The following is a 21,542-nucleotide window of genomic DNA, read 5'->3' as shown; positions in this document are numbered from 1 at the left end:
TTGGATTCAGTTAAAAAGAAAGGGTTAATTAAACCATGGGTGATCACCTTTTGAGAGCAGTCTTATTTTGTGGGGAGAGCCATAGGCTGAAGCCGTAGATATGGGCTGACAGGGATTCTGCAACTATCCTCTTTTGCCCATTCCTGTATTTTTGTTTGTAAAATTTGGACTGGTATGTGTAGATTTGAGCAGTCTCTCATTCAGACAGTGTGAAATCCAGGTCTACTTCATTTCAATGAATGTAAAATTCAAGGCAAAAATACTCCAGACCTCAGCTGCTCTTCATTGTCCCCACAGCATTGTGAAAATAGAAACATGTCACTGAAGAAAAAGACTTTGATCAACTTCATAATCAAATTATTTTTAGGTCATCAGTATGGAAATCACAATTTTTAAAGGAACGGAGAGGTGATATCACTCTAAATACTTGGACCATTGCAAATATTTGTATATAGTTCCTAGGCAAGGCACTTGGAATTCTGTTCTTCTTGAGGTGCTGACATTTAAGAACCTGGTTGCAAGCATACAACAACCCTCTTTATTTTAAGACAGAACAAAATGTTTGTTCTATTTTTAAAACAGAAAATTAGAACAGAAACCACACATTCTTAAAATATATATTTATTAAAACAGAATAGGAACACCCAAAGAAAACCTACTTTGTTCTTATGATTTGCCCCTCTCCTCACATGCATACAGAGATGCAAATGTTAACAAGTACAATTTAACAAATCTACGCTGGCATGTTCATAAAAACTATTTTCACTGGTATATTCTGTGCTGTAATAAAACTCAGCTGCATCTCAAAACAGCAGTTCTCAGTAGGCCTAGCTTTTATGTAGGCATTTCAATGCAGATATTTATTTCTGTTGACCTTTCTTATGCAGAAGCAATACATTATGTCTAGAATACAAATAAAGGAAGGAAACGTGTTTCTCAATTTCAGTTGAAAAGGACAGAAAGTTTGATTTCACGTAGCCTTCATGGCAACAGGCATTGAAACTGAATTAATAGTAGTGTGGTGAAAGAAATCCCTAGAAGAAGCTGTTGAGGAAGTGATCCAAACAATCATCCTGGAGATCATCCTTCACAGCCATTTCTGTTTGGCAAGCCGTGTGTTGGTAGCTTTCCCTTCTTTTGCTGAGCTGTTGGGGAGAATTTGGCCTAAAAAACAGACAGACAGACAGACTTCTACTCTTCCATATAGGTCCTTCCAAATCCAGAGAGCTCAACAGCTTCCAGTTTATGGGAAAAGGGGCAAGATTTAATTAAAGGACTCCATAACAGATATTTTTTAAAACCCTAAATCAGTCTCTATCAGTGCAATTAATTCATACACTGTGATTATATATTATGCACTGTGCTATAATGTAATATTTGGTTTCAGTTTAACATGATGTTTGAACCCAATCCTGTTTATTCAGAATGCCTTGGTTAAAACAATCCTACTTAATGCAGTATATGAGCCTCATTCACTGTCATTCCCTCTTCCCACCACCAGAAAATAAGTGCCTTTCATCTGCAGCTGGAAATACACCCCAAAGTAGCTGAACCTAAAACAGAGAAAATAGTCAAATTCCAAGTTATATACTTAGTAAAGATGCTAAGAACATTTTTAAAATCAAAGATCATTTTTTGAAAAGTTCCAAAGCAAATTAAAACTTGGACACACCCCAACAAGAGCAGATATAGACATATTACCTTCTGTGTAAACAGACACACTATCTAGATATAATCACAGAAGCTAGAAGGTATTCCCAAACAGGAAAGGGTCATGATCTTAAAGCTACTTCAAATGTATTGTTCCACAAGGCCAGGAAGAATTTAGAATCTTACCAGTTGTCTGAAAGAATTTGCTCCTTGCATATTACAGGGCTACCAGTTTTACAGGAAAGCTGTTTTCTTCTAAAGATGTCTGTTGGGGTGCAGCATGGCGTGATAAGAAACTTGGGGTACGGTGTACAGATGGGTCTGGCCCACTTTTTTAGTCTGGGTGACTCTTCACAGTCTACAGTCAAAGAAAGAAAAAGACAGAAGCAGAAGTTCTGAAGTCTGCTGTGGGAGATCAAATATTTACTTTGTCCAGCATCCTGTTGCCAACAGCAGCATATAGACTTCTCAGGAAGCCTACAAGCTGGGCTTTCTTGTTCTTCCCCCCTCCTGCCTCCCCACAGTTGACATTAGTGGTAAGTTGCTACCACAGAGAACATTAAGCTTAGTTGATCTTTCTCAGGCCAATGGCTGTATTCACTAATGTTCCAGATGATATGATTAGCATGAAAAAAGGAAAGGAGAAGCAGAGCATAAAAAGAGGGCAAGGTAGAAATTGATAATCAGTAAGTTACATATATTAATAAAAATAACCAATTAGGAACTTTCAAAAGCTATAAAATGTCAAAAACAATTTAGACATAGTACACTTTCATAATACTTTTACCACCATTCCCCATTTTCACACCCATATACACACTTATCAAGTGCCTAGATCAATCCAAAAATGTTTCTGAAGCACAAATTTACATAAAATTCATCCATATGTCTTAAAAGCATGCTATTCGAAATATTTTTGACAAATTTCCATTTTTAAAATTTCTGATCCTTTGCTATGACAAGACATTTTATCCAAGCTGCTGAGATTCAATGGCAAATGAGAAGGTATTTGTCAGCCTGGGAGTTGCCCACCTTAGCTGTGAGCTACCTTAATTGATCCATTTTTTTAAAAAGCCACCTAAAACCTTGGCTATCACACACGGTGGCAGTGTATTCTAGAAGGTAAACAACATGCTTTATAAAGCAAATCCTTTTATCTATCTCCTGAATTATGGCCAACAGATATGTTTGGTGATCCAGGTTTTAGCACTATGTACTAAAATAGCACATTGTCTACATTATGGTAGTTTTATGAAGTTCCATAACTTTAATTACTTTCATTCTCAATTAACAAGTACATGAACTTTTTAGTTTTTCTTGTAAGGAAGGTGATCCAAGCCCTTGATCATTGCCCCTTTCTGTTGAAACAAGCAACAGTGTTACTGAAATACTTGGGACATTACCAAATGTTTTGAGATGGGAGGCCAGGTATGAAATTAGAATGGAGAAGGCACCACAATAGATTCAGAAAAAGTGACTAGCTTTGGGGATAGAAAAGAAGGCAACACAAGAACAAGGGGAGAGAAGAGGGAATAAAGCAGGGACCATGCGTGGTATAAAGTAAGGAAGAACAGATTTTCTTTAGTCCTCCAGAGCAAAACAAAAATTGCCCTAACACTCCCGTTAGGAGAAGGGCAATGCTTATGGAAATTCCAGAGTCGGAATGTGGAAACAATTTGTGGAGATGGATAGAGATACATCAATCATTTGCAGCTCAGATTGTTGGAGGCCTGGAGATTCATCAGTATAATCTCATTGTCACCACTTGTCACAGATCAGCATTCCCCAAAGTGGTGTTTTCCAAATGTGTTATAATACACCTTCCAACAGCCATGCTATACTGGGATTAGGGAATTGCCTTCTGACACATTTGGATAGAGGACTGGGAAAGATGCCATCAAATGCTTTCTCCCAAAATTCTCCATGAACAGCAATTAATACTGAGAGGGGAGAGGATTGTTTTTCCTTGCACTGGCTTCGCAGAGGACAGGGGCAGTACAAAAGGCTCACTGCTCTGCAACAGAGGCCCTGCCCAAGTGAAATGCCTTCTTCTAGACACTGGGTAAACTCCACAAAGGGCCAAAGATGCCCTTGTCCCTATTTACAAGGTATAGAGGATTTGGAGGGAAGGCAAAGCTTCATTCATAGCATGAATGCCAAAAAAAATTGAAACCCGAGGTAGAAACAGAGCACATCTACAACTGCCTTTGGTAGAGTCTGTCCAAATGGAGACATGTCCTCCAGCAATGGCAAAGGACCCGATGAAGGAAAAGGGGAAAGGTAACTGGCAACCTCTACAGATCTCAGGCTATTAATGCAAGCCACATGTTTTGGGATTCATGGAGCTTGAACATGCCAGGAAATTTGAGTCTCTTTCAGCAAAGCTCTACAACATTACTTGACAAAATGGAAGAACCGATCATGGTTATATTAGAGAACCCAACCTGATGCTCTCGAAATGTATTAGGCTACAATATCTATCATCCTCAGCCAACATCTGGAAGCTTGGAAAGGCTGTTTTAAATGTATCATCCATTTTAAATATCCATCCTAGGAAAGACTGTAGGTGGCCAGTGCCACGCAAAACAGGAAATTATTTGAAGATATTGTTTGTTTATTTGTTCAATTTAGATTCTGTCTTCCCTTCAGGAACTCAAAGTGGTATACACAGCACTCCCTCCTCCCATTTTTCCCACAACAACCCTGTGAGGAACAACATAGTTACCTTGTTCTTCTCCAAGAGGAAGTGGGGCAGAAAGCCGCCACTTAGTATTTCTCCTATCTAACTTTGACAATGAATTCAAGAATTCTTGCTTCAGGAACAGAGCCTTCTGTTCTTCAAATCGTTTCCTCTGTCAAGAAACAAACAGGAAATATACTTATTAGGACTTTGCAGTGCTTTGGATTCAGGCTCCAGAAGATACTTTGGACTATGCAGACAGCGCCTGCCCACAGTACCTTAAATCAGTTCTGTCTTTTCCTGGGATTGTGCGGTGGCTTTAAGGTGCTCTAAACGAATGCTCTGTATGCATGCCAAAGAATCATGTGAAGCTGAACCCAAAACATTGAGCAGCCACAATCTTCTTCCCTTCCAAGATTCCTCTGAACTATTCAGACCAACAAGAGGGCACACTGAGTGACACCTAGAGGGTACTCTTTGAGACATTTTATATTTCTGTATCTTTCATTGTGTTACATTTTATTCTTCTACTTAGCTTTGCCTCTTCTCATTTTCCCTTACAGCAATGTTGGGTTTTAGAAAAGGACAAGCCTACCTCTGTATTTTCTTCCTTCTTGTTCCTCTACCCTTAGGTTTCCCTCTCTGCCTTTCCGTTGTTCTAATAAACACCTCTCAGATTGAGCTCAGCTGAGATTTTGACCTGGACCTGATCACAAGCATGCCTTGTTTAAAATCCTTCCTGTTGCCCTCAGAACTTTTGTTAAGTGCCTGTATCTCAGTAAGTACTCTGAATTATTGCATCTAGCCCTGTCCAGAATTGCTCAGCCGCCTGACCATTAAAGACCCTCAAGATGCTCCCTCTGCCATGGTTTCTAGGATTTCTTCTCCCTTGCTTGCACTGTTGCCTAGGTACAGGAAATGTACCTAGCTTGCACCAGTAAGCTGTGAGGGTGCAGCAAGGTGAAGAGAGAAGTTCCTGTGCTACACTTCTCCCACCTGTAGAATTTAAAATAAAGTATGACTGCCTTGCACCTTGCCTGCAAGTGCTGTTAATTTTCTTAGCAATACCCCTTCCTTCAGGAATTTCTGTTGCTTCTCCTCTGCCCATGAATATTTGTTGATTCTAACAAAGGCACTGGATTTTTCTTATGGGCTACCATAAGGCAATACCCCCAAACACAAAGGGAGAAGATGAAAATCTACTGTAGGTTTTAAAGAGGAATTGCTGCTGTTGGCTATGATATGAAATTATCTGCTTGGACTCAAGGGGGGAGGGGACAGCTGTCTACCTCCCATCCCAGCCGAATGGCTGCTTCAGTGAAGTTCTTCCGTTCCACTTCAAATGTCTGTTTCTGCTCCTCAAACAGATCTCGCTCCTCCTGTAGCTGCTGCTGTTCCTCTAAGAAGTAAGAGCCCTTCAGGTAGGCAGGCAACTCTGAACTGGAGGCAGCCATCAGTTGCTCCTGAAAAGTGTTACTTTGGGTGAAATTTACAAATAGATCCATAGGGCTCAAAAACGTGAGTTTTCCATTATGGACAGGGCAAGTCTTTGTTGCAGACCTACTATGTATTGGTTTTATACTAGCTTAACTATTACAACTTTCCTCAGCAAATTCTGGAATATACCTTGGCGAGGGTGATGAGAATTCTGCCAGGAATTCTTGGGAAGAACAACAAGGCTATTAAACAGATGACCAGAGTATCTTTTGTTCCATGAACCACAAGAGGGAACTAGAAGGCTAATAGAAGGAAAGAGAACGAGCGTTTCTTCTCTGAAATGCCCTGACTATGAGAAGGAAATACATTTTCCAGCGTTTGGGTATTTTATAACAACATTCTTTTACTGTGTTGTTAAACTGCTTTTTAAAATAATTACATACTTGGCAGCCTTGGCCTCATTGAGAAAGGCAAGTTACATGCAAATAAATAATCTGTATTTGTTAATTCAGTAACTGAATATGTAACTACAGTAGGTGATGTCAAATTAATCAGAGTACATACAGTAACCTGTTCTTTAGTTATAAATACTGTATTGAAAGAGAGAGGAGAAAAAGTAGCTGCCATCGATGTACCACAACTATTTACTACAGTTTGGTGGAAAAGACTCCAGACAATAGGGCAGGACATCTGTACTCAGCGAGAGTGCAGAAGCACGTAAGACATATTTTTCCACAGATGGTTTAATGGGCTGACAAGATGTTCTCCTCCACAGGCTCAACAGATCACCATACCGAGACAGCAAACACATGGGGGAAAGACACACCTGCATATAGAAGGGCTGACTCTGCCAAACACAGAAAGTGGCAGCCCCTGCCTTATGGAAGACCCCTCCCCCTGACGTTCAGCAGGCCCCCACTCTTTCAGCCTTCCGAAAAGCACTTAAGACCTGGCTTTTCCCCCAAGCGCTGCAACAGGGTGAGATTGAGAAGAGGACTTTGTGGTGGACTGCATGTGAAAGTTTAACTATGGTGCCAGGTTTTAATATTTTTTTTATTGAACACAGATGTTGTTTTAACTGTTGGTTGTGAACCGCCCAGAGTCTGGTACAAGACAGACAGCTATATAAATATTTCGAATTAATTAATTAATTAATTAATTAATATATCTGGCCACCCGAACAGACAGCTATATAAATATTTCGAATTAATTAATTAATTAATTAATTAATATATCTGGCCACCCGAACAGACAGCTATATAAATATTTCGAATTAATTAATTAATTAATTAATTAATATATCTGGCCACCCAAAAAATCAAAAGATCAGCTTTAAAGCCACTGGATAGAATTTCCAGAGGTCATCTGTTGTTATGGGGTTGCTTAAAATCCCTGAATTTCTCCTTAGGGAGTAAACTCCAAATATAAATAGTTATTCTTACGACTACCAGACTCTGATATCCCACCTGCACAAAAGCCCAGGAGCACCAGGAGGAGGGCAAAGCAACTAGAAGCAGCCATTTACCTGTAAACACTCCTGCTGCAGCACAATCAGCTCTCGGCTCTCCTCAATCTCTTTCTTTAGTTTCATTATTTCCTTGTCATGGTACGTCACAATGACGACAGGGTTTTGCCCATCACCATTGGACATTTGGCAACCCACATCTGGGGAGAGAAGAATAAAAACAGAGACTGGCTGGATGTATATTTTACCTTCAAGAACCTGGACTAGGAAAAATTTAGGGCAATTTAAGCTTACTGGGCATACATAAAAACTTAAATACTGAAACCATATTTAAATATTTTTTGACACCAGTATAGCTTGGTTAAGATAGTTGGGCAGCTGGCTCTATGCCCTTTAGTGTCACCAATCGATCTCTATTCTTTTTTGTATGACAAAAACAATCAGAGGTCTACCTTATAGGCTTGTAAACTCTGTCAAATTTTAAAGGCATAAACAGGATCAGAAATGTGCATTTATCTTGTGCATTTTTTTTTAAAAAGCAATGCAATCACAGCCACCTTTTTTAGGTGGTATTAAATCCTTTAAGGCAATCTGATGTGTGGGAAGTTTTTCACTGGTTGCCTTCCTGTCACCCTATGCCTTTGCTTCATAACAACTGGTAAGCCACGCTGGAGTCTAGCAAGAATCCTGGACCATGTTTTGATATAAGCAGCTATGTTTGTTTTCAGTAAATGTATTTGAATGAGAGGCTCTTTCACTTAATGTACTTAAGTTGCTTTTGGATTAGATCCAACCAGCAACAAGACTCACTACAACAAAAGGGGTAAGTCACATGCCATGTCAAGCTGGCAAAACTTTGCCTTTGTGAGCTGAGTTCAACAAGGGGAGATTTTTCACACACCACCATGTTACTGGCAATTCCAGAGCACCATACAATGTCTTACAGCTGCTCTTAGCTTATATATTGCTGTTAAATCATTTATGGACTACTACAAAAATATGGTAGGGTGAAGCATTACTGCTCCAGATTCCAGCTGCTCCTGCAGATAGCTTACCTCTGTACTCCAGAGAGTAGTAGTCCCTATCTATTGGATAGGCTCAGATTTGGGGGATTCTCCTCTGGCCTTTCTTCCCTTCCAGTTATTTACTGTGCTGCTGCAAACCTTTGGTATCCTCTGTGCATGTGTATCGCCGTTTAGACTAATTAAACATCAAGCGTACATTGGAAATAGAGGGAAGAACAAGATCCGACTTTTGAACAGGCCCAGAAAAGCCAACATTCCATTTTAAGTTTGTTATTATTATTTACTTCTCAGCCAATTTCATTATTTGTTATTTTGGGTTTTATTAGGGCATTTTAGTCCAGGCTGCCTGTTGATTTAGTATTTTTAGCTGTTTTTATGTCTTTTTTAGTTTTGTGCGCCGCCCAGAGTCCACTGGAGTTGGGCGGCCAATAAATTTAAATAAATAAGTAAATCATTCAAAGTGGCAAACAATAAACGAATTGCAAAAAGTGTACCTTCTTATCTCATGTCCCCTCCATGAATATATGCAATTGCCTTTAAAATCCACTGAAGTTAGCATCTATCTTTATCATAATGGAAGTGAAATTCTCTTTGAAGAATGTGATGTGGGAGTTACTCTACCTTGGCTATGAAGAGCTTTTATGGTATTCCTGAGCGTGCTCCACTGTTCCTGGAAGGACTTGTATGGACAACTTTGCTCTGTGCCCTGGAGACAAAAAACGAACCAACCAACACCAAAGAGGTTGAAGGAGGTCAACCAGAAGATAAAGCTATAGCTACCAACAGCTAGAAGTTGTTAGGATGAAGTCCTTACTCTGGCATTGCCCCCATCGGTGGCCAGCATCTGCTCCAAGTCTTGGTTCACTTCATTCAGGAGCAGTTTCAATTTGGCATTCTCAGAAGCCAGCCCCTCTTCCCGTTGTTCCTGCTTGGCCAATTGGATGCGGTACAGTTCTTCCTCCTTTCTACGACAGTAGAAGACAAAAATATACACCAACAGTTATGCCAACAGAGGTTACATGTGAGACAGATTATAAATACCTTATCAATTGAAATGTGTAATGTGTTAAAAAGAATATTGCCAGCATTTAGCTAAATGTTCTTTACTTACCAACTCATAACCACCAAATACACAATTTTTTTGCATGTGGTAAATAAATCCTAGGAACTGATATCTCTGGGTAAGACTGGAGGAAATCCTCATTTGAAATCTTGGAGAATTGCTTCCAATTTGTATAGCTAATAAAAACTAGCTGAAGCTGACTTTATATTCAATAAGGTAACTTTCTAAGTTTTTATTAAACAGTAACCTGATAATTTTGTCAATAGGCCAAATTCTTCATTTTTTAAAATATTAATTTTATTTAAAAAAAATAAAAGATAAAAACTAATACAAAGTAAAGTAAGAAAAAGAAAAGAAAAATAAAGAAAATGAAGAGAAAGCTAAAAGTGCAAGAAAGAAAGAAAAAAGATAAAGCAGTGGCTTCTGCTCTTCAACAGTTAAAGAAGTACAACAATTATAAGTACAATTATAAATTTACCTCTTACTCTATGGTTACAACAGAACTCTCTTCTCTCTGTAATCTATCCTGTCTAATCATCAGAACCATAAATCATAAACTCATTTTTTTCTGTTTTATACAAAAAGTCCATAAGAGGTTTCCAGGCAGTAATAAACATAGATACTGACTTTTCTCTGATCAAAGAAGTCAATTTAGCCATCTCAGCAAGTTCCAATATCTTCACCAGCCCTTCCTCCATTGTGGGTAGTGCCAAATGTTTCCATCTTTGTGCATACAATAATCTCGCTGCAGTTACCATGTGTACCGTGACTTTTTTCCAACCGTTTGTCCATCAATCCCAACAGAAAAACCTCTGGTCTCAATTATATATTAATTTTTAAAGTCCTCTGAATCAGTGTGTGTATTTGAATCCAAAATTTTCTAGCTTTTTACATGTCCACCAAACATGATAAAATGTCCCTTCTTGTTCACATTTCCAACATAAATTTGAAGTTCCTTTATACATTCTCAATTTCTCTGGTAACATATACCAATGGCACATCATTTTATAAAAATCTCTTTAAGGTTATAACCATCGTGTAAATTTCAGTCCTTTCAACTACATATTTCCCATTGTTCCATCTGTATATACTGTATATCCACAATTTTTAGCCCACTTTATCATACATTCTTTCACTTGTTCTTCTGTTTCAGATTTCAGTAAAAGTTTATACATTTTAGGAATTACATGTTCATCCTTTGTACCCAATTCTGTTTCAAACTCAGTCTTACAATGTTCAAAACCATAAATTATTTTCTCTACTTCAAATCTTTCTAATAATGGTAAATAAGAAAACCATTGACAACTATATCCCTCTGCCACCAGTTCTCCTCTTGATTTTGTATTACATTCCCCTTGACAAAACTCTAGTATCTTGTGATAAGTTAGCCATTTGTGTTTGCCTATTGTTCCTTGTCTATAAAATGCTTCTTGTGCTGAAAGCCACAAAGGTGTTTTCAGGCACAACCTGGGTTTGTATCTATCCCATATTCTCAATATAGCACGTCTAAGATGATTTTTAAAATCCAAATTAACCTTGGCTTTGTCGTACCACAAATATCCATGTCACCCAAATCTCAGGTCTTATCCTAACTCCAACTGATCGGCCAAATTCTTCCAATGGTTTTTCACAGCCACATCTTCCTGAACAATAGGTAGAGGGAAATGCCAGCAACTTACCTGCCCAGGGATCTCCCAGTTTTCCAGGTGGCCCTCTTGCCATGAGTCCGAGGAAGGACATTGAGAATTTCAATTGCTAGGAAATAGTAAGCCATATGCTTGAGCAGTGAATCCACTGACTTTCCCCAGCTTCCCTCCCCAGATTTGACAGCCAAAATTAGAGGTGAAAATCTGTTATAGTTCAAGTTCTGCTAGCAAAAGCTCAGTACCACTCCCTTTCATTTCTGCTATTTAAATTGCAAAAGAAACTTCTCCAGTTTAACATCTTTCAACAGAAAGTCTGTCCTTATGTCTGCTTCTCATCTAGTCAGTTGTTGGTTAAATGAATCTCTGTGTTTAACAGAGAAAGGAAACTTCCTGAGTCTGTCTGGTGCTTTCCCAGTCGTCATGATAGAGTTGAGATGGTGGTAGGGCTTTCCTGACCTATGCATTCCTTAATAAATTGTTTATGTTTTACTTCAAATATAATTAACGTGCGTTAGCGTTCACTGATAGCTGGGCTAAACCTACACTCCGCATCCGAGACAACAACATTATGAACATTTATTTTTTAATGGGTCCTGCCTCTAATTTCTTATTCAGTATTCCTTTAGCACCATTTATCCCCCACTTGTAGCTACTCACTTACTCCCCCTCTTGTCTTTCTTGTCAGTTAAAATCTGGCTCATCTTGTCTTTCAGTCGAAGCAGTTCTTGCTCCTTTCTCTTCATTTCATGGCCATGCTGGTTCTTCTGGTTAGCCAGAGAACTGAGGAGCTTGGTGACCTGCTGGGACAACCACACTTACATCCAAAACTGGGAGAGCAGCTAGGGTCTTTCTGCAGCTCCCTGGATCGACCACATTCAGGTTTTCCAGGAAGCAATCCCAGGATCCAAGTGGTCTTTCCTCTAATAGATTACTACCAACTTTCTTCCTCTCTCACACACATGCACAAGACAGAAACTTCCCTGTGGGCCAGTAAATTTCAGGCCACAATAATATATTAAACAAACAAACAAATGAAAAAGCATTGTATTGGGGGAACAATATGGGTAAAGGAGGAAGGCAAAGGATTAACACATTTATTCAAGTATAGCATATTTCCATGAAGTTTTTAAATGTAATTATTAGACAATTTTTAAGGCACTGATTGGTAACAAAATTATCAAGTATAAATGTTGTAGATATTCAGAATAAAGTATTTTAAAATCAAGTCTCATTCACCTAATGCCAAACTGAATGAATCAAGAAGTTTACATTATTTCTCTGCAGAAAGGATGCAAGAATATAAAAAACCTGCCATATGCTGACTGTTAAAAAATAACATTCAAGAATAAGAAATAATGTATTTTGTCCCTACTGCATTTTAAAGTAACTCTCAACAGTGCCTTCTTTGTTCCATCTTAAGCCTTTTTTCCTGATCACAGATACCTTTTAGAAATTTTTCCGATAGGGTAAAATACTAGATTCTATTATGTTCTTTTATTAGTAGTGCCTGCTGACTGATACTCCTCAATTTGCACTGATCTTGTCCTTATTATTACCTGTTAAACCAGGAGTCTCTTCTGTTTTTTTGTCTTTATACTATTGCTATAACTGTTATCTATGGAATTCTACACAAGCCAATATCTGTTCCCTTACAATTTAAGACTAATATATTTCAGATAGTTAATGTTACTTTTACTGGCTTTGCACAGTGCCTAGATGCTTTGATGCATCAATAACTATATTAGGATATGAATACACAGAATCATGAATCAAATCTGTCAGCGTCATTGTATCAGGAGGAGGAAGTAGTATTAGGTATGTTCGCAGCCTTGAGTTATTGATAAAAAAATAATAAAGGTGGGCTAAAAATAAATAAAATAAAAAATAAATACTTATCTGTACAAAAGAGACACAGGATGGGCTGAGAGGCCAACTGTTCTTTTAGTATAGATACTTTTAGCTAATGATGTCTTGACAATGTTTATGTTTGCATATAGAGACCAAAATGTCATTTGCAGTATATATACTTGTCTGAATTATGATTGTGGGTGTACAGGTCAAGTCAAGCCTAACTTAATGATATACAATATTCTTTTGCTGTGCATACTGTACTGCATTTAAAGTACTTCAAACATTAGCCCGGTTTCTTACACCTATTTTCTCCAGTCTGTGCCTTCCAGATATGTTGGGGCTATAACTTCCAGAATTTCCAACTGTTCTAGGCTCAACACATTTCATCAGGATCAGGAAGTCTGCCTTACAACGTCCAATAACATACAATTTATTAAATAAAAACTAGAAGATGGGATCGTGTCTAGGGCTCAAAATGAAAGACTTGAAATAATTAGCTAAGCTGGCAAGTTTCCAAAGGGACCAAGAGTGATGTGATGAGCAGTCCATGGGAGGCTGACCTGCACATCCCTCCATGATGCTTTTGTGTAGTTTCCATTCATTTCAACGAGACCCCCGTGCCTAATGCCTCCCAGCAGGCAGCATTAACTAAATTAACTAAAGAGCAAAGACATCCAACAGACTCTTCACCTTCAACATGAGAAGGACTGACTCAATCACTCTTCCCTTAGCTCACTCACCTCCTCCTTTTCTTCTTTCAGCATATCATTCAAATGTTTATTTTTGCTTTGAAGCTGCTGTTCCTTATTCTGCCCAGCTGCAATTTCCCTTTCAAGGGCTTCCGCCCGTTCCTATAAGGTGGGGGGGGGGGACAAGAGAAGCAATCACAGCAAAGAATTAGACCCAAAGAGGAAGTTTTATTATAGTCTTCTGCCCCGCCCCACCCCCCCAAATATGAATTACTTCATTAACTATATTGCAGAACAGGGATAACTAAGATATTAGTGTAGTTATTACAGTTTCTTTAGGAATGATATTCTAACTGGAGAATAGGCACAGCATCAACAGCGACTGCAAGCATAGAGAAAGGATGCTTCCTGTCTAGTCTGGGGACAGAGCATACATAATGCTCTTTAAAGAAAGAAGAGTGTACATCCGCCATGGTCTCTGCTTTCTCTTTTTTTCCCATATAAGACAACAACAGACTGACATTCATTTTTTTTTTTATTTGCAGGAATGAATGGAATGGAAAGGGCCAGTGACATGGTCAGTTATGAATTTAGTGAAATTCTGGCAGACTTTTAATAACTCTGCCAAAATTCAAATACAATTGCCAAAAATCATATGCATTTGAAATGGAAAGCTGCCTGTTTTAATCAGTTGAATGACAATAATTTTATTAATATAAACAGAAGAGGAAATAATTTATCAAAACCCACAGCTGCTCCATATCAATTGCTGCCAAATACAGTCACAATTCACTGCTACCGCTGCATTGGTAATTAATGCAAACCTAGTGTGGATATTCTTATCTGGAGTACTTCCAAGAAATTACCTCATAATATTTTGGAGCAATGAGTAAAAGGAAGGTGGGAAAAAAGGCAACTACATTCTGGTTGTGACTTTCATGTATATACCATTTTTTTACTTGTGTCCATAGGCAACACTAAATTTTAAAAGCTTTGCATTTGAGACAGTTTTCTGGTTAGGTGGACAGTGTGAAAACATCTATGATATCAATAATCAAGCAAGTAAAGGAGCTTTTAAGCAAGCTGGGTTTAAATTAAACTCATGCAACTGTCCATGTCCTTAATGGCTCAGAATTATACCGGCCTCTCCACCTGTGGTGTGATTACAAGTAAATCCACAGCTTTACCCAGCATGCACACAAAATTATGCGGGTTGGGACCGTAGGCAGGATCAGAGCAATGTACAAAGCTGTTCCTGTGCCCAGACAGAAGAATCCAGTGAACTGCAATACAACTGAAGTCTTCTAAGAAATGTCAAATATTCACATGCATCCCCCTTTAGAACATGCAAGCATCAGGAAAGATACTACACAACAATCACCATGTATTGGCAATGGACAGCTTGAGAGAGAGATACATGCTACTTCTATTTATAGATTTAGTTTATAACATTGTGAGGACAGATGCTGCATAATCCAGAAATCTTCTTTTCCAGTGAGTGTGCTATTGACGACCATAATCTTGACTAGGGAACTTTTCACAAATTGTTTATATCTAACTAATCAAGTAATTGCCACTACTTAGAAAAATCTTAGGAAGCATTTTGCTTTGCTTAAGGACAATTATTTTTGCTCCATTTAGAATATTAAGATTAATAGATATTCATTATGAGCCTATAGAAATGCCAGAATATGTGTCAAATGCATTTCAGATTTCTTAGAATGTTCACTGCCCATGGGAAAACTGAACTCAGAAGACACAGATGGATTAAATTAACGTAATAAATATAAATGCACATATATATATATATATATATATATATATATATATATATAATGTGTCAGTAATCTGTACAAAAAAGAAAAAAGGTTGATTATTCCCATATTACAAATTAGGAGATATAAATGACATTTTCTACATCCCTGATTACCCTTTAAACTTTACTCCAGAATAATTTTATGAGTACAGTGCCATGATCGGTATAAATAACTTAATACATTAACAGCATCCACATTAACCTTATTATCAACATGATTTTATTTTAGATATTACAGCCATAAATTAAGGTTAGTAGGAGAGTTTTATGACAAAGAGTCATATTGAATTCTCAGAGATGCAGCCAGTTCATAAACCTAATCCTTTGGGACAAATATAAACAGAAATCTAATACATCCTACCTCCATAGCTATAGAGCCAGCAGAACTATCTCCTAGGGGAAAACAAATATAATGGAACAGAAAGAAGAGTCTACATCACCAGGAAATAGATGTTTAGGATGAAGAGGACGTCTGAGCAATCCACATTTATATTGTGTATTTTGCTTTTGGTAGTTTTTGGGACTTGAAGATTGTAAACAGAAAGGTACTCTGGTGGAGCTGTTGGGCAGGCATGCAAGAAATAGGGCAATACTCCATAGCTGCCCCTGTTAGTGAGCTATCTGGAAGGATGAACTCTGTTGCATGAATTCCTGTTCATTTCAAAAGAGTTGTGCACAAATTTTTTTGGTGGATTTTGCTTCACATGTGTAGATATTGCCATAGGTATTGGTTTTTAAAATGTTTGGATGCCAAAGCATCTTCTCTTAATCACTGATATTAGCTAATACATAGGCCACACACATTACGGAATCTGGAAGCTCTGACCTTGAGTTTACCCTGCTGTTCCCTCAGAAAATCCAGCTCTCCATCCCACCGCATCTCCTCTGTCTCCATGTCAGCTAGCTTGGATGATGCACTTTGATACAGGTTCAGCAGCCTGCAAGCACCATTAACCAATTCCAGGGCATCAAAGCCGTGCTCGATACCATCTCCAGAACCATCATCCTTATAAAGGGCAGGGAATCCCAGGGCTACGAACTCCTAGGCAAATGTACAGTTGAAGCAAAGAAGAGTTAGTCAAGGCATAAAAGGACCACTCAGCTCCATTCACTCTCCTCTCATTGTTATTTGCTTTTCAGTTAGCTGCTCACTTTTTGTAGCTGTCCCTTGATCAAGTTATTCTCACTGTTTTTAAGCAATCCTTTTTCAAGCATCCAGTACAATTCTAAGGAATCAGCTTACTCTAAGACCTTAAGACATTGACCAGATCTGGATTTGTTCTCAGCATTATCAAAATACTAAAATTACAAATACAAAAGGAGTGAAATTCATTGAAATTCCTCACCAACAGATCTATTTACAGGTACATTATTTAGTCTAGCCTTTCAGTTAGCAAGCTGATACAACCACTTAGAAATTGACCTTCTGCCGAATGTTATGTACAAAAAGGACAGGATTCTTAATATTTAAAAAAGCTCAGCAAATGATCACGTGTCAGTTGCACACTTAAAACTAAGTATTAGGCATATGCAGCCAATTCATATGCTTTGGAGTTCCTGGGTATACAAATTTAGCACCTGCCTACAGTTCCAAAACCTAAATGCATTTTTTCCAGGATAATGCAGTAACTGCAAAAAAAAAAAAAGTTAAAAGGAAAGGCCTTTCTCACATTGGGAAGATTACCACACAGGTCAAGAGCCTATAGGCTTATGCTAGAAACTCACCGGGTGAGTTTCCTGCAATCCTTAGTGAAAGACGTTTTAACTACAAGTTTAAGAACTTTTTAAAAAATTGGAATATACAGTAAAAGTGTGATTAAAACTTTGATTTTTGAAAGTTACAAATGGACTAAGGGTTCAAATAAGTTTGAAATAAAATTTTGGAATTGATTATAAAGAATCCTTCCCGTAGGAAAATGCTTTTGTTTTGAATCTTTTTAAAAAACGTAAGATTTTAAAAATTGGACACCAGAAAGAACTAGAAGGAACTAGAAATTATGATTAAAGGAGAAGAACACATAAACGCAATTTACAATTACAGAATGGAGCAAAATATTTTAACATTGGACATACTGAAGGATATATTTGAACAATGGACCCAGAAGTTAATTTTAAGAGTGTCTGCCTCTATAGATAGACTGTGTCTAAAAGATGTTATGGAAGAGGAACAAGTTTTACCTGACAAGATCGAGGCTGAGTTGAAAGTGGATTTTAAAATGACAGGCTAGAAGAATGATATGGAAAAAGATGTTACACTGGACATACAAAAGAAACTGGCTGATGTCTTAATAATTAAAAGAAATATACAAACAACAAACCAAGAGAGTGACCTGGATAATTTTCCTATATTGGATTTACAAAAGAGGCTTGTTAGTTTTGAAGAATTTTGTGAGAAGGGACAAAAAAAAGAAAAGAAATCAAGTTCTACATTATTTGAAGAGACTAAAGATCCATATTGTTAGAAGTAAAAAGAAGGAATATAAAGTTAGTTTATTTGATCAAGGTTAAAATAGATGTTATCTCTGGTAACCCTTAATGGACTTTTGCTGACATCAAGACTCAAATGATGAGCTTTTATGGATTTGTTTATAGATAAGAGATGGGATATGGGAAGAAGAGATCATTTGTTGTATTTTAAGAGATGGTGATAAGTTACTAAAATTGTTTGTACCTGTGATGAAGGTGGGAAGTCACTTCTTTATATATTCCTTTTTTTCTTTACTATAGTTATTTTTTCTTTCTTTTCTATTTCTCTTTCCGTTTTTCCCTTTCTTTTCTGCACCTTCTACTACAAAATGGTGGCAAAATAGCACTATCTTCCAGCAGCCAGGCAAAGGGAAAGTAGAACTCAGGACCTATTTATGAAAGAAACATTTGAATCATTGAGTCTCGGTAGCTCATTGTTCAAAGTTGTCCCCAACAAAAAGAGTCAGTAGCAAAATGTTGGAAGTATCTTAAAAAGGAGTGCAGCTAGCATATGAGAGATAAGCTCTCAGCCCAACTCACTTCACGGGGTGGTTGTTGTGGGGAAAATAGGAGGAGGGAGGAGTATTAGGTATGTTCACCACCTTGAATTATTTATAGAAATAATAAAGGCGGGATAGAAAATAAATAAATAAATCTTGCCTGCTGCTATTTGTGAAGCTTGACAAAACCAAATGAACAGTAGCAAAGGCAGTGGAAGGACATATCAACATTTAGAAGGCTTGATGCCTTTTCACACATTCTCTTCCTTTCCCAGAAGATGCCTACCTTATTGAGGTAGGAGATACAGTAATCCACATTATCACTCCAGCAGACAATATTGTCTAAGTCATGAAGGCTTCCCTGTGGCTCCAAAGAGTCAGTGAAGCGGGCTGGACTGACGGCAGATTCAGCTGATGCAAAGCCCAGCTCACATATATACTTGCCTATGAAGCACTGTTCATCTACAAGGAAAAGGACAAATAAAACACAAAAAGATTGAATGGGGTTTTGACAATTACGAAGAAAGAGGAGCTGAGGGATATTGAGAGTCAGTATCATAGTTGGGGGACTACTCATGAAACTTTGTTAGACAGAAGAAACGACTAAGAATAGGGAAAAGCAATGCCAGGGCAACTTGCTCACACCCAAAAGACACTATTTTTGTTCCATATATTTATGCACTAATATACAGCCAGGGGCAGGCCTGAATGCAAGCCATCCACTTACACAGGCATATATAGCTGTACCATTTTCAGTGATTGCGAGTTATGTACCCATACATACAGCACAGCAGATGGCAGCACCTACCAAACTTTAGTGATTCCCCTTCCAAAAAATGCTAAGCATTTAGTTAGCCCTTGGATGGAAGCGCACTAGAAAAACTCAGGGTTGTAAGCTAGGCTGGATGGTTGAAAAATATCCCCTAAGGAGGTAACAGCAAATCACTTCTGTATTGCTGTTGGGAAAATTATATAGACTTATCTATGAAATTAATCAAGAGCTGAGCTCAGATCAAGGGAATGTGGAATGAACAATGGCATTCCTGAAATTAACTGTAGTTCAGGGCACCTAAGCTATAACCCCAAGCTTTCCAATAATCAGCCTAGACTTCCTTCCCAGCTACAGTAATGCAGACACTTCAATGACACCCCTTTTTCTTGTCAGAGGAGGAGGAGTTGGTGGCCATAAAGCAGCAAGCACAAGAACCAACCTGCTGTAGTAGCAGATTGTCAGACAAGGATTATGGACACCCAAACCTCCATTCAGCCAATGAGACTTACAAGGTGCCTGTGTTTGGGGTGTTGGTGTTTAACAACTGGATTCAGACATCACATTCAGCCATGGCTTACCAAATAAACTACAACTGGTTGGGTTCAAATAACATGCTCATCCATAAACTGTGGCTTACTAACCCCAACAGCTGGTTTTAACATACTGTATTCAGTCAAACGCCCACAATTGGAATGTATTATATGTAGTGTGAGCCTAGTGTACATATTTCTGCAACAACAGATTAACATACTACTCCTCTAGCAGCTTTGCTTTTTAATCTGCTCAGTCGTGTCCGATTCTTGGAGACTGCCTGGACAACACACTGCAAAATATCAGTCAGCCTCCCTGGATTATTCTAAGAACAGGGCAGTCAGCATGCATTGCTCTTGACTTCCCAAAGGAAAGGTGAAATGGAGTTAACAAAATTAGCAAGCTCTGATGAAGAACTAAACATTAACAAATATTTGCTCCTAAAATGCTTTTCCAATTGGGATTAGACAGTTACCAGCTAACAGCTCTGCTGTTGGTGTGGCTGGGATGCTCAAAGGTTCCATTTTCTCCTCAGCATTCATTCAGACACCTTTAAAAAAGCAAAAAATTCTTCCATTCCTCTGCAGCATGATCAGATCAACTGAGAATCAGTCATCAAATCTCTTCAATGCCTACTGTAGCAACTTAAATATATCCTATTTTTATACTTACTACTAATTGCTGATATTGCTTTACCGGGTCTCACTGCAATGCCCTATTTTACAGTATTTCTAAAATGTTAATTCTTGGTAACGTATTAGAACTTTATCTTTAAGAAAGTACGTATTTGTACAATGTGTATTTTCTGGAATTTAGCTAAAGATCCATTATGAAGAGAATTTTCCAGGACATTTGGCAAAGCATTCTATCAGATTTATACGTTTGCAGATGACACAAAGCTGGGAGAGGTGGCTACTTTTTTAGATGTAAGAGAGAAGGTTCAAAAAAATCTAAACAGGCTTAAGCAGTGAGCTGAAATGAATAGGGTGGAATTTAACAAGGAAAATGTACAGTATAGCAGAGAGACCTGGCTTGGCAATAGTACATGTGAAAGGACTCTGGATGTCCTTGTCAATCACAAGTTAAAGATGAACACAAGTTCAGCAGCGTGAGGCAGCTGCTAAAGAGGAAATGTTAACTTGAGGAGCATTAACACTGCGTTAGTCTGCCTGAGTGTAGATCACAGTTGTTTCATTCTACTCTGCCCTGATCAGAACCCACTTCGGCATGCTACTCCATGGTTAAAAAATGCCAGTGACAAATGGGAACAAGTTCATTCACCACTACCTGGCCTTGGCTGATACTGAAGGGCTGAGCAAGGTTATGGTGAGTGGATACTTGAATGGGAGACCACAGGAAATCCCAGGGCTGAGAAGCCAGAAAAATCCCCTAACGGTAAAAGGGAGAACCAGTTCCTACTGTTGCTAAGAAAACTCTATGGAATATCCATGAAGGTTGAGAAGGGCTAGTTTAAACTATTCAGAATGAAGGGTCTCCTTTGAATGTACAGCACTTCGCTGCATGACAGTATGCATATGGATCATACTGTATGCTGATGTTATTATTTAATGTATTTACATCCCAACTTTTAAAATTTTACAAGGCAAAAATATGAGCAGAGAGTAAAGGGCTTATATCCAGACGTTCCTCAGCCTCCTTATCTGTTCACTCTCTCTGTATCAGATTGAAACATGATTGCCATCTTTTCCAACTATTTTATTAATTTGGGAGAACAAATATTAAAGGATCCACATATATATGATTGGTGCTTTTCTTCTCTCCAAAAATATACTAGAATGCAGTGGCTAAAACTTTTGAAAGTTTTGTTTTTATCAATTTTTTTAATCACCGCCCATCTCCCCTGCAAAGCAGGGACTCTGGGTGGTTTACAGTAAAACTTTTTTCTTTAAGGTGTGTCTTTCTTCTGATCTGTGCATGAAAAGGCTCAACC

At 38.1% G+C, this 21,542-nt stretch overlaps 2 protein-coding genes across 2 annotated transcripts in view; one reads left to right on the top strand and one right to left on the bottom strand.

Moving 5' to 3' along the window:
* Positions 1 to 21,542, top strand: part of KHSRP (KH-type splicing regulatory protein) — a 292,174-nt gene that overhangs the window by 87,747 nt on the left and 182,885 nt on the right. The gene's annotated exons all lie outside the window — the stretch shown is intronic.
* LOC134492429 (afadin- and alpha-actinin-binding protein B-like) lies at positions 709 to 20,133 on the bottom strand. Its single transcript, XM_063296598.1, has 13 exons — positions 20,067 to 20,133; positions 18,575 to 18,750; positions 16,149 to 16,364; positions 13,558 to 13,668; positions 11,628 to 11,763; positions 11,000 to 11,075; positions 9,072 to 9,222; positions 8,879 to 8,963; positions 7,293 to 7,432; positions 5,620 to 5,793; positions 4,376 to 4,502; positions 1,837 to 2,008; positions 709 to 1,164 (listed from the first exon to the last, which is right to left on the bottom strand). Exons 1-13 carry the CDS (start codon positions 20,131 to 20,133, stop codon positions 1,035 to 1,037), a joined length of 1,761 nt encoding a protein of 586 aa, XP_063152668.1. The 3' UTR covers positions 709 to 1,034.

Source organism: Candoia aspera, chromosome 2 (assembly GCF_035149785.1).
Source record: "Candoia aspera isolate rCanAsp1 chromosome 2, rCanAsp1.hap2, whole genome shotgun sequence".
Classification (NCBI taxonomy): domain Eukaryota; kingdom Metazoa; phylum Chordata; class Lepidosauria; order Squamata; family Boidae; genus Candoia; species Candoia aspera.
Note: the sequence above shows the minus strand (reverse complement) of the source record. Positions and strands in the feature narration are given on the sequence as shown.